Here is a 14,345-nt window from a genome sequence, read left to right as displayed (position 1 = left end):
CTGAGAATTTCCAAGTACACTGCTTTAACTTAACTGGATGCTTTCTCTCCAGTGAAGTCAAATACCAATGTAAATGCTGAATTCTCATTGCAGACTTCTGATGCATACTGTAGTTTTCTGCCTTTTTTTCTCACTTTTTTTTTCTTAATATTAAGAGAAGACTTTTGAAGTTGCAATAAGATATGTTTTAATTTCCAAAGGAAAGAAAAAAATAAAATAAAAACATTTTTTTTAAACTGTCTATATTCAAATTTGATTAATAATTTGTAACATATCCCATTTTATTTGACAGCTTGATGAGATCTAATTGTTAGAAAGCAGAGAATGCAGAGGGTCAAATTTAGGTGACATTATGAGTCCTTCATTGTATAATGTTAGTATTCTTTTTCATAAACTTTTTGCATGGAAATTCCATACATGATACGCTGATTTGTGAGCTAAAATAATATTCAGCAGTTTCTAATACATACTTAAGGATTGCCAAAGGCTTCATATTTTGTCAACTTTTTATCTTGCTTTATTTGGCTTTATCATCATTTTTGTGAATTTAGTATTAAAGAAGCCTGCAGTAAAATGCATAGTTTAGGCACAGTGTGAAATTTGAGACCTTTGTGCAGAAAATTAATTGATAGAATCTGGAGTTACAGCATATAGTGATGTTTGGTTAAGGTTTATGGATAAATTCTGTCATAATTCATATTGTTTTTAACTGATGACAAGTAGTATTAGTGATCCCAGAGTCAACATGCTCTGGGGATTAGGCTTCCTTAGAAAATCAGATGGAAGTGTGTAGGGGTTCTGATTGCTTTAAAATGAAAAAAAAAAAAAAAAAAAATGCATGCTGTAATTCCATGATTTACTGAAAATATAATGAACACTGAATTTTTGAAGACTGGTCAGTGTGCAGTCTGTCTGTGTATTTTGCTTTAAAAGGCACACTGGGTAGTTTTCTCTTCCCAGGCCTAAGAAAGCATTTGAGAAGAAAAGGTACCGTGAATTATTTTCCTTCCTTGTAAAGAAATTACTTTGATGTATAAATGCTAGGAAATATTTTTTTCTGTATCTCAAAACTCTGAGCATACCAAGCTGTGTTGAGTTTGATGGAAGGGATAGTCTTTGCACAATGAATAGAAAGAGATTTTACTTTTTTTTTTTAACATGGGCTGCATTCATTCAAGGTTCCACAAAGTTTTAAAACTTTCTTGTTAGTCTGTTCCTCTGTTTCAAATGATTGGTGACAGTGTTAATTATCAAATTGTTACTCTTGTTCCTTTTTTCCCTTAATTTATACTATTTTTGGAAAACATAGTTGTCCTGTATATAACTGTGGAATAGAGTTTCTTCATTGTAGTATTCTTTCCATCTCTTATCTCACGTCTCATCATTTTCCATATCTGTTGTTCTTATTAACTACTAAGTCTGCATTTTTATTCCATATGATATGTCATCAGGAGAACATTGTATTCTGCCAGTTTCTGCAGTCTAAATAGTGGGAAATCCTAATGCTGTTCTTCCATGGATTGTTCTAAGATTAAGTACCCGTTGAGCTATAGTATTTTTTGTAATTGAAACACAAAATTTAAATGATAAAATGTACTGATTTCATACTGCTTGGGATGCTGTTTACTTTCTTATTTTATGTTTGTCTCAAGCAGGCGGACTCTTCGGGTACATTTATGGTCAATAGCTGTTCTTGTGAGGTAAGCTGCAACGATGATATTTTCCCTTCATCAGAAGAGGAGGAACCACAGAAAAACATTCCAGTCACGTGGAGGTCTTTGAAACATAATCCTTTGGATTTCAGTGAGTCTTGCTCAACTTTCATCAGAAAAGTAATATTGCGTATTTCATGCCCTGGTGGAGTACACTTTTAATTACTTTAATTATTATAAGAACACTCCTGGACACTTGTGACCTTTAATAACCAGTTTGAAAAAAAAATATCATCCTAAAATGTGTTTTTCTGATGGGAATCAATAGATCTGTAGCAATCAAGTATTTCAAGTTATTTTACAGAAGGAGCATAACCCACTTTTTTCTTTCTTTCAGAGAACACATGTTAATGTGTTCTGTTTGCATGAATTAAATTACTATAATCTAATCATTCATTTGAGTGGAGGGATTGAGTTTTATATAAAAGGTCTAACCACACCTGTATCCATACTCTACAGTTTTTAAATTGAAGATAGAAAAGCAAACTCTAAAAAGTACAAAACACAACTTGCTTACATAGTGTATGAGTCTGTCCCACCCAAGCAACCTCAGGGTGACATGCATGATCAAGTTTAGCAGCCTAGCAAGTTACTGTACCTTAGGTGAGCTGCAATACCTAATCATATGCCTGATATTAGCACTGCCTCAAACATGAGGTGATTAATGCAAGATAAACCTGAGTTCATAGATTGGTACCTCATTGAAGTACCACAACATCGCTGTTATGCTACACCCAAAGATTAGTAAACTTTTCCTGAAAACTAAGTTTTATGGCGTAAGTGTTTGATATTGAATGGTATTTAGGTTCTTGAATGTGGATAAGTGCCTGGTGGGATGTTAAAAAAATGCCTAAACAGATTATGCATTTGCTAAGATTATCAGAACCAGATTAAACACTGAACTTCCATTAAAATTTGGTGTTTAAATTTGAAAATCTGTTCCTAGGTCACTTAGATACTTTTGAAAATTTTAATGTGTCATGTCACAGTGTCACCTCTTGTGCCAAGTCTGTATCAAAAGAGGTAGAGAAATTGTAAAAGGTCAGCAAAAATGGAAAGGAGGAGGGAAAGTACTGAATTTCTCAGCTAAATACTACTTACAGGCATATTTTCTGAAGGCAGTGTTGGAGAAGGTTTTGTCAAGTAGCATTTGGAAGTTTTGTTACCAGCACACTTACTTTTAAGTTTTTGGTTTATATCTGCTTGTCTGTAAATATGTTTTGAAGATGTTTTTACAGTTTGTGAATTTTTTTTTTTCTGTAGAAGTTCTTCTTGCTTAAACAATTTAAAATTATGTTCTAGGTTAATCTGAAATCTTTCATTATTGTAATCATAGTGCTGTTCTTCATTTCTGATAGCTAAGACATTTGGAAGCTCAGGAAGATCCCTGAGTGGTTACCAGTGGTTTTCAGGTATCACTGCTCACTTCCTTCCATCAGAAGGCAGAAGTGCTCAAGAGGCAGCAAGGGAAGCATTTTCTTCTCTTCAAGGTGCTTTATTCACTTAATCCATTATCTGCTGTTAATTATACTGTTTTTAGTATGGTATTAAGTAAGAATCTGTGTTTTCATATTGTTTTATAATTTTAAATATTGTGGTTGTCAGTTTGCCATCTCATTTTGCGTTTGATTGGAATCATTGATATCAAGACTGCTGGCTTTAATATTGAACACATCAAAATTTGACTGGCTTTTGAAGACCCTAGAAAGCCAGAGTAGTGTTCATATCACTGTAACAACACTATTTCCACAGTACTTACTTACTTTATAACTTGCTTTATTGCTTTCTTGCAATATATACTGTGTGTGTGAGTATGCGTGTGTGCTATGGATGCTGTCTACTTGCTAAAGCATTTTTGTAGCTACCATAATTTTAAATTAAGTTTTCTAGAAAGCTGTTGCATGTTTTGGCATCTAGGATTAGGTCAGTAGCAGTAAATCTCATTTATATTCTTAATGTAAAGGAGAAATTGCTATCTTGGGGCTCATGAAATCCAGGTTCCTTATATCCCTCTCTTACAATATACTGACATATAAAACAAAATGTTCACATTTTTGTTTTGTATTTTTTTTCATTCCAAATTTTAAGTAAAGCATGTTTATACAGGCTCCTTTTCATTCATAAAAATAGAAATACCTAAATAGGTAGACTCATGTTCTTGTTCATGATCTTCTGTGAGGTATTGTCCTATAAAATCTTATTTTTTGCACGTGCAGCTGAGTATTCATAGTTGAATATAGGATGATAAAGAAAACTTAGAATTTTTTTTGGAAGCAAAGACATTGTCCTTCGTAAAGGTCCTTAAGCTAGTTTTTGATTGCTTGGAAATCAGCAAGGTGGATGTGATCAAACTTGTAGTAAAAGACAATAGTATTTAGTGTAAATCTTCTGGGCATAATCTGTAAACTGAAGCAAAAGGGCTATGTAATGTTTTGGTTTGTTCTCATTATATTTGAATGGAAATCTGCCAGTTCTAACATTATATGTTTTTGCCTTAGCATCTGTCAAAAAAGATTGTGTCTCTGACTAGTACAGTCAGCCTATTGCTTTCAGCAAATCACTTGCATTAGCTGTATTATAGTAAAAAAAAAAAATAGTAATTTTCTGATCCTTGGTAGAAAATGTCAGTTCTCCCATTTCCTTTCATTTTTCTCTTTTTGGAAGTGGGTGTGGAAAATGAATGAATTGTGGTTCTGTCATGGCAAAGGAAACCATTTGTTTCTGAGAATTTAACTGATCTGCGGATATGCACAAGTCTCTTTCTGAACTCATGCTTATGATCTATACAGCAGTTCAGTCTTCAGTGGTATGAGAATGGAGTAAGCACAGGTGTTTTAACCTTCTCTTCACTGGGTTAACTGATTTAATCACCTTTAAAGAGGATAAGTGCTGCTAAAAGGATTCAGAAATGGAAATTTATTACTAGGTGTTATGAAACCTGTGGTTTTTCTGTAAAGTGGATGGAATTCTCCCATGAAGCTAAGAACTGATTACTGTTTACATTTATTTTATTAAACTCTTCTGTTAAACTTTTCTTTAGATATCATTGGAAGATGACACAGATTGCAGTGCTTTATATATAAAGCAGCTCTGGTGAAGCTGTACCATGGCAAAGCTCCATAGGCTTAAAGGGAACTGCATAGATTTTTACTGCATGAAAATTTAGTCTAAAATTCTACTTTCTCTAGACAGTTTTGATGCTGTCCTTTGTGGCTCTGGGCCTAAGGATTCTGGATAACCCATTAAAAAATATAAGCTGTACTTTGGCCAATGTTATCTTTTGGGTCAGTTCTTTTTGAGGCAGATCATATTTTATAAATTATTTGGAACAGTGAATGCCTTGAAATTCAACAGGAAGGCTGCGTGGTTTCCCTGTACATCCTGCAGATGTGCTATGTAAGAGTCCTGCCTTGGGAAACAGAACTTGTCAAGAACCATGGTTCATCATTTATACCTTTCTACTAGATACAGTGCTTTGGGAGGGAGGTCAATTTTATACTGCTTACAAGCCAGGGAGAAATTATTTTCCATCATTCCTCTAATTCAAGCAGAGGAAAAGGGGATTGTACTTTTATTTACTTTAAGAAGATTTTTAAAATAAATCTAGAAATTATGAATTTATGCAAATTTCTTTGCCTTCAACTTGCTCTAATACTGTTACATGTCCACAAAGTTGAATTAATTTGTTGGTTTATGCATTTTAAATTTAGACCTGGGTGAGGGCTCGGGTTTTTTGCTGTGTTTTTTTTTTTTCCCCCCTCCAGTGTTCCATATAGTGCTGCAGAAGTTTTAACTGCAGGCCAAAACTCTTTCTTCTTGAATAAAATGCGTCTGGAAATCTGAAAAATGTCCTTGTTTTCTCCGTGACTGATTAAGTCAGTCTGTAGCTGGTATTGACCTAGTGATTGCTATCAGACAGTATTCAAATACGTTTATATTTCTGGACAGAATTATCATTGTGTGCTAATTTCTCAGCTGATATTTCTGGAGATGTATCTTGACTTCATAGGAGTTCTATTTTAATTGCTATGTAATCTCTTATATCACTTAGTGCACACTTCCTTTTCTGTCAATGAGAATTCCCCTCTTCAGATAGCCAAAATGAATGGCAATATGACTAAGTAAAGCTGAGACATTTAGCGTAAAATTCACTATTGGTGTGACCAAACTGACCTTTATGGAAGTGTGCCAACTGCTGAACTGTCTTAAAAAGCACAGAAATGTTTTTCACCAAAACAAATTTTGTTTCTCACTAGGGCAACAGCCAACAGAGATTGTCTTTATACTTGTACTTCTTCACTGGAAAACGAATATATAGGTATATATAGAGGTACACCTTGTAATGTTAGTTTAAGTTAGGTCACATGGGACTCTGTTATTATATACGTTCTATATTTAGAGAAGATTTTGTTCTTCATTTAGTTTCTATTGCTCATGAGTTACAAAAGGTCCACACTGCAGAGCTGATCCACATATCTTGTTATGGTATTGGCTATGTAAGAGTAATACATTGTCCTTAAGTGCTATGACTGGAATCTCCTATGCGTATGCATTCAGATGATCCTGACTTCCCAGTATCTTTTCTTTAACTGTCTGCTTGAACTTCCCTCAGCTCTCATCTTTCTTTTATTTCTCATGTGGTTACTTCTGTTTCCTATTGTCTGTCTTGCCATTTATAACTCTCTGTTTATGCGGAGATCATTATTGCAGTGAGGGTTTTTAAAAACCGCTTAGACAAGCATCCCTCTGGAATAGCATATAAATATTTGATCTTGTCTTTGAAGAGGGTGATGCGCTAAAGGACCTGTTATTGTCCATTCCAGTTCTGTACTTCATTCAAGTCTTTTATAGATTACTAGCATTCATAGACTGAAAATACAAGGTAATAAAACTTACGGATACAAGGAATTCAGACTGTAACATACCTCCATGCATTAATGCATGATACATTTTCTTGGGGCAAGAATTCACCGCTGTTCAGGGTGGATAAATTTTGTTTGTATTCTATTTCTGTATATTTGGAAAACTAACATGAGAAAGAGTTTCATGAAAAAAATAAGTATTATAAGGGGAAAGGTAGTATGTTGCAAAGCCTTCAGTCATGTTTTCACAACTGTTAGGTTTATTACCACTTGGTTTTGCTGAACAAAAGCAGGATGCCTGTGCTGTCTTTCTACACACATTTAAAATATTCCGTCTTTAACAGCTGTATTATTTTTATCCTGCAGCTAATATGACTTCAGAGGGATTGAAACTGAAGGATATTATTTTGGTTCATCTGTATATGAAGAGCATGAAAGATTTCAATGTTATAAATTCAGTTTATGTGACAGAATTTGATTTGTGTCCACCAGCAAGGTAGGATTAGACTACTGCTATAGTATATTTATGATACACTGTAATATACTGAATTATTGTTACCATATTTATGAAGCTTTTGTCCAAATATTTGTGCCTTACAGTCTTAGAAGTAGACTTTTGCTGCCTTTTGGAGTAATCACATCAGGGCTGCTCGACTCAAAACACTAGGATTGGAAATTCTTGCCTTAATATATACCATAAGGTTTATAAATGTCCCCCCTATACGGCCTTACAGAAGAATAATACATACTCTGTTCCTTTTCTTCCCCTGCTTATATGCTCTGGTTGAAGGTGAATGAATACTGGACTAGAAGGATCTTTGCCTTGATCCAGTGGGGTTCTTCTAAATGTCTTGTGTTTCTGTCAGATAATGATTGTTAGTGGGTGGCTTAGCAGCACTTACATATTCAGTAAGAATGAAAGTATGAAAAAAAAAAAATGGTTTCAGACCTCTGAATACACTGATGGCTAACACTTTCATTCATAGATCCCCAAAGCATAACTTTTTAGTATCTGCTGTACAGAATCTTCAACGTTGCATCCAAGTCCCCCTCTGACATAGTAAAACAGCTTGATGGTCTAGGCATGCAGTATGTGATTCCTATGTTATTTGGGTGTGGTGCTGGGTTCTTTTTCCAGTGGAAATTGGATAACAAACACCTAGCCTATAATAAAATTTTTGTTATGCTTTTAAAAAAGTTGTGCATTAAACTAATTTTACATTTGTAAATTCTTTATTACCTTTGTCAAAAAGGCTTATTTCTTATTACAGTAATTCATGTTCTTAAGCATCTGAGACAATATGCTTGGTATGTAGAACTGCTAGAGCTTGAAAAATTCAACTAGGATCATAGGTTAATATAGGTTGGAAGGGATCTCTGGAAGTCATCTAGTCAAATCCCCTGCTCAAAGCAGGGTCAACCATGAGGTCAGACCTCGTGTCTTATTTTTAAAAACAACTGTTTAGCAATTTTCTAATGTAAAATACTATATTTTATATTCTTATTACAGAATATGAAGTGTAGCGTAGGCGTGTGGATTTTAAGTATAGCATGACAAATAGTTAAATGACACTGTTCAGATAATATATATCATGATAGATTCACATTCTCCTACATTGTCTGGGTGTCAGAAGAGACTAAAAGAGAGAAGGCAGAGGCTTCTTTAAGATGCTGATTGTAGGCCAGGATTACTAAATCACAGAGGGATGGAATGTTGATTGTGTGTGCCTTCAGAGGAGGGATCTAGTCCCAGCTGTAAACTACACAAAAATGAATCTCCACTCCTATGTATCGTAAGTTCTCTTTATGACACATACCCTTCTCCCAATTTAGTTTCTTTCACTTCTCATGCTGCTGCATGTTTTAAGACTCCACGTTTGCATAGCCAGCCACATAGTCTTCCATCACCAAAATAACAGGTAGGAAGATTAGGAAGTTGCAGGAAAGTGGCTTTTTATGATTACTTTTATGGAACAGATTCATGTTGCATTTTGTCCAGAAGAAAAATTATACAGCAGTTTGCATGGCTGCATCATTGCATTATGCACAGAGACCTGGTTGGGGGAGTTCTCACAAGCAATATGCTGGAAGCACTGACTCAAGGCTGTGGATCTGCACTAAATTTGCAAAATTGTCTTGAAAATTTACCAGCCCAAGCAGAAAATCCATTCATCCATGCTTATGATGATGGTAATGAGGAAAAAATACTGTATTTGCATGTGGGAGGAGGGGAGACAAATAGTTTTCTTGAAAGAAATGAGCAAGATGAGAAGAATTTTGTAAGGTTATGTTACGTGATATGTAAAAAGAACAAGTAATTTTTTGTTGGATCCCTGCTGGGAGCTAAATGACTTTTTTATGCATGGACTGCAAATATAATTATTTTTCAGGCTTTGAAATCTTGATTTCCCCCACCATGCTCCCCACATCCCCTGCTTTTCACTGGCCACATGTAACAGACTGTCTGTCTGTCCATCCGGGCACTCAGTCTTCCGTGGAGCAAACAAAAGTGAAATTTTTAATGAATGCTTACGTATGTTTTCAGTCCTGTCACAAGTGTGTCTCTGTCATGCAACTTGAAGTGTAACGAAAAATATGCTCAGTATTGCATGATAACGTGTGAGAAGAACGTAAAGGAACAATAAGCTACTGCTTTTTAGAAACCTGAACCTCTAGTCCAGCCATTGGAAGGAGATTCAGTGAAAAATTCATGGTGGTAAGAATATGACAATGATACACTCAGTCTAAAGACTGCTTAGCATAACTTATCTGGCATTTCCAAAGTTGTGTGGTCGAGGGTTTGTTTTTTTTTAATAAAAGAACTCATGTATTCTTAATAAAATGATACACATCATAAAAATAAAAAGTGGAAATGAGCCATTGGCTATGATGCTAGTTTCTCCTTAGTAGTGGAAATTACCTTGATGGAAGTCTGAAGCTGATCATTATTTGGAGAGGAGATAACAGTGTAAACGCTAGCAGGTTATTGCAATACTATAGCTTTGGTTTATGTTCCTGACAAAATTTCATAACATAGTGTACAAAAGAAAACCCCATGGAAAATAAATGCTGAAAGTTGGTGCAAGCAAACTTTCTGTTTGGAAAAAAAATAATTGTCTTGTGTTTTCAGAGTATGTGTGGAAACCCTGTTACCTGATGGAGTACTGTTTTGCATTGACTGCCTTGCACATAAGTATGACGTTGCAGTGGACGATGTGTTACGTGATGAAAAACTGGTCATGCATGTACAGAGCATTTCCCACTGGGCACCTGCTAGCATAGGACCTTACAGTCAGTCAATCAAGGTAGGAAATCTTTACTTCATGTGAACTATATGTCATTTTACTGAAATGAGTACAGTTATAAAGTCTCCTTCTCTCCCACCTGAATGTGTAATAAAAAAAAAAAAAAAAAAAAAAAAACAGAAGCATTTTTTAATTTTTGTTTTTAAAGCTTATGGTCAAAACAAGAACTTCACCTGCATGAGTCTTTCATTTCAACCTTTCATAAGACAGGTTAAATTATTCTTTGCAGAGAATCTCAAGAACAGCCTATTTTGTTGTGTATTATAATTGGACCGAATAATCGTGTCGCACATAGACTTTTATAATCTGCTTAGAACATAAACAGAATTTAGGAACATCTGAGGATATTTGAAATTTCTTTGTTTAAAGCAAGCAAGTTTAAACTTTTTTATAGGTAAGTCAATCCTAAAATGCTTATTTAATAAAAACCCTGTTGAGGCTCTTGGTACTGCTTAGCCATTTAAAAGCACAACAAGGTTGAAGAACTGTTCTTTTTTTCAAATTAATAACAAACTGAATAGCATATTACATACTATTTAAAAGTATGAAAAGGAGGCAGTAAAGTATCGTAGAAAAATGGACCAAAATTTGACTAAAAAGCTTTTTTCCTAATATGGTACCTCTTGCCCAGGTAGTGCCATTCTGACAGTTGATGAAGTGTCTCACCTTTTCTGTGGCAAAAAATGTATATATTTCTTTCTTACCAATACTCCTCTTGTGTAATACATTGTCCAGTTCAAATTATTGTCTTGTGCAAACTGATTTTAGTAACATTTTATGGCATCTGTTTAAGTTTCCTGAAACAACTTTTGAGTCAGCAAGCCCACCTAGTATAATGGACATGGAATCGTACTTTGTTTTGGTTTTGTACCGTTTTATGGAAAACTAAAAGCTTTCTTGGGTGGGTTTCCAGAACTTCCTCAGAGTATGTATAGGCAGGCTCTTCAGGTCACCAGCAGAAGTAAAGCCCTTCAGTATGTTTTAGGAGTGAAATATATTTTCCAGAATAAATAAGGAAGGAAAAAAAGTGGGTTTTATAATCTTAATAGTCAGCAAAAGTGATTTAAAATTATAATAATTTTATGATGATGACATGCAGATCAGTTTTGTATGTTTGAGGAACAGAAGCTTAACAATCGTAAAACAGTAAGTGGTTTTTACCTTATGTTGTATATTTGTAGATTTTGTTTGTCATTTGTTTGACAACAATTGGACAATTAAATTGTTGTCTTTTCAATATGAAGTCCAATATGATGTTTGGTGGACACTGAAGAATTATCATGTATTTTAGCACAGTGTTTTTGCTCAGTTCAGAATAGGCCAAGGACTGTAATATTCAGGGTATTGCAAGTTGGAATTGATGTGCACTGGCATGTAAGAGCAGAGCTGGCAGTGGAAAGATGTAGGTAGTTCATGCAAACTATGGAAATCACACTTCAGGCTCAACAAATCACTCAGCAGAGCATCAGTTTAATTTTGTAGGGACCTTACAGAATCCTGCCAGAAGTGCTATGAGGACAAAAAATAAAAATTTGAAATTTACTGTGAGAATATCCTGACCTCAGTCTGATAGACACTAAACAACAGTGGCAGAATGAAAATAGGATTTTCAAATTATTTGTAGCAAAACTAAACATTCTTCCTCTTTTGGGATTAACATTCTTTAAAAACAACTTCAGTGTTTCTACTTGTAAGAAGTAGATGTAAACTGTTTTAAGATACAATATGACTGACTTCTTTATAATTAGAGAAAAACTGAGATCATTTAATATATTTTTTTTTTTTTTGTGGTCTGCCTCTTATTGGTGCAGAAACCTCTGCCAATCCTGGTGTTAATGTCAGTAACTGGTACGTAAGCTACATTGGAGTTATTGTAAAGGCTATACTGCTGATCTCTGTAACGTATAACAAGTGCTCTGATTATGGCCTTCTAATAGTAGTACCACAGACTGTCTGGGCTATTCAGTCTGGGAATATGTGATGACAAATGGTTTGCCAGATCTTTGTGTTACAGTAGGCACCAGCCCAGTTTGTACTGGTCATTGGTAGTAGCTTGGTATTTTTACTGAAGGTACTTAATGATTTACCTCTCACTGTTTATCAGACCATTAATGGTTTATCAGACCATTATTTTATTTTCATAATTTATTTTGTTTTAACGGCAGATTGGAGGATTGGTCAAGACTAAGCAGTAATTGGTAGCATGTATAGAAATAGCTTACCATCTTCACAAAAGCTAACAGCACAGTTATACATCAGGGAGTTAAACGTGGAGATGCTCTGCAAAGCAGTTTTGGGGAGTGAGAAATTTATACTGAGAGCTTATTCGTGATTATTTATTTTGTGAGAGCATTCTTTGAGCATTTATGAACTGTGAGCATAGTTCATTAAAATAATAATAATTTTTTAAAAGCCCAGTACAGCTGAAATACTAACCACAAATACTAACCTAAGAATGCATGGACAGTTGACAGTGTTTGTACCAGATGTTCTTCTAGTATGTTAATGTAATTTAAAAGTGTATTTGCGCTTGGAGTTTGTTTGCTTTGGCAGAGTTGAGAAGATGTTTTTCTACCTGGAAATGAATGCATAAACTGCCACAGCAGAATTTATCTTACTCTCATAGTCTACAATAATTTCTGATGGCGACATAATGTATCTTATATACATACTGCCATACATGCATCTATGGCTTGATTTTGTGTGTTGAAGCTTTCAGCTTTTCCTTGTGACCTCAGTTCTTTCCCTCTGACAGCTGCCAAATCACAGTTTCAGCCATCCTTCAGGCATCTTTTTTTCAGTTTTCTCCTGTGCACTGTCTGAACCCAGTAGCATAAACTTAAAAAACAAAAAAGTGTTCTTACTCTCTGATTCCAATGTCCAGATCCCCATAACTTGATCAAAATCGGGTGCCTTTTTTTTTTTTCTGTTTACTCACCTTACAATAAATTATTTTTTCCTTTCATTTTTCTGATCATCAAGGCACGATACATTATCAGATAATACTGGTGGGAACGAGAGTAGGAATAGAGAGTCTTGCATCTGGTTTAAGACACTGATACTTGCAGTGGTTCTAATGTTTCCTTGCTAAGATGACTTAGTTCCTTCTCTTGCAGTGAAACTGAAAATGGTTCAATAGAGCTTACTGCACAATTTGTAGCAGATGGCTTTAAAAGGAAAAGGTGGTGTTGTAAATAGCCTTGTCTATTACGTATACCCGGAAAGATTACCTGGCTACTTAAACTATCTGGTTGCAGTTTTCCAAAAACGTGCTTAGCTGTTGTTAAACAAAATGCATAATTTAAGGAATCCATGCATTTAGGAATACATGAGTTATCCTTGTAAGTAAATCAGATGAAGAAGGATGAAGATAGAAAGATGTCAGAAAATTCCTATTAGTGAATCAGTGAAAAAAATCATGGTATGATTCATAAAGATATAGGTAACCCTTTAAAATACTTCTTTTTTCACATACATATAGCTGATAAGTTGTTTGCTTCCTTCCCATCTCTTCCTTTTGCGATTCAACAATAGTATATCAATTATATTATATTATGTTATGTTATATTAATTATACTCTACTAACCATACCATACCATGTGTAGTAATACGAGGGTAGAATACCTGGAGCTTCCAGTGGGTGGAAAAGTGGTATTCAACAGTTCAAAGTCTAAATATCGTTCCTCTGGGATTGATACTTGGGATGATACTGTCGACATCTTAATCAACAACTTGGACAATGGGATTGAATACATGCCTAGTAGGATTGTGGATGACAGTAATTTTGATAGTGGTTCATGCATTGGAGGGCAGGGCTGCTATTCAGAGATACCTAGACAAGCAACTGATAACAGGAGCCTCATGAAATTGAACAGAAATGAAGGAAAAGTCCTGCAGCTAGGATGGAATAGTCCCATGCAGCAGTGTAGGATGGGGACTGACTGGCTAGGTAGTAGATCTGCAAAAAAGGAACTAGAGGTTGTGATTGTCAGCAATTTAAGTATAAATTGGAAGTTCAGCATTGCAGGAATGAAGGCTAACTAAAGACAAGGCTGCATTAGCAATGTGGTAGCCAGCAGGTCTTCAAAACCTGACTGCACAAGGCCCTCAGTAAACTGGTCTAATGTCTAAGTTTGTCCTGCTCTAAGCATGAGATTGAATTAGCTGACTCTAGAAGTCCTTTCCAACCTAAATTTTTGTCAGATTATATGACTGACATTAAAATGACAGATTTACTGACAGAGTAACAGAAAGGAAACAGCATTATTATAGAAAAAAAGAAGTGTTTGCTGTAAAACTTTCTGTTCAGGAGATCATTAATGGTCCTGTATGGAAGAGCAATTAAGACACTGTAATTTTAGCAGAGGAAAGAAAGCAAGTCATACTTCAGTGGCACTGGCATGCCCGCTTCTATATAAGTAACCTTGTCACTGATATAAGAGTTATTGTTGTTGCTTCCCCAGCTG

At 35.0% G+C, this 14,345-nt stretch overlaps 1 protein-coding gene across 4 annotated transcripts in view; it reads left to right on the top strand.

Annotated features, from left to right (window-relative positions):
- The window catches only part of DPH6 (diphthamine biosynthesis 6), a 211,846-nt gene that overhangs the window by 87,654 nt on the left and 109,847 nt on the right, over positions 1-14,345 (top strand). For all 4 annotated transcript variants that reach the window (XM_054198802.1, XM_054198801.1, XM_054198799.1 and 1 more), the window contains 4 exons: positions 1,656-1,803; positions 3,071-3,202; positions 6,941-7,070; positions 9,705-9,879. In XM_054198802.1, coding sequence (XP_054054777.1) covers positions 1,656-1,803; positions 3,071-3,202; positions 6,941-7,070; positions 9,705-9,879 — 585 coding nt within the window. The remainder of the gene's footprint in view (positions 1-1,655; positions 1,804-3,070; positions 3,203-6,940; positions 7,071-9,704; positions 9,880-14,345) is intronic.

Source organism: Rissa tridactyla, chromosome 4 (assembly GCF_028500815.1).
Source record: "Rissa tridactyla isolate bRisTri1 chromosome 4, bRisTri1.patW.cur.20221130, whole genome shotgun sequence".
NCBI lineage: Eukaryota > Metazoa > Chordata > Aves > Charadriiformes > Laridae > Rissa > Rissa tridactyla.
This window is presented reverse-complemented; position numbering and strand designations above follow the sequence as displayed.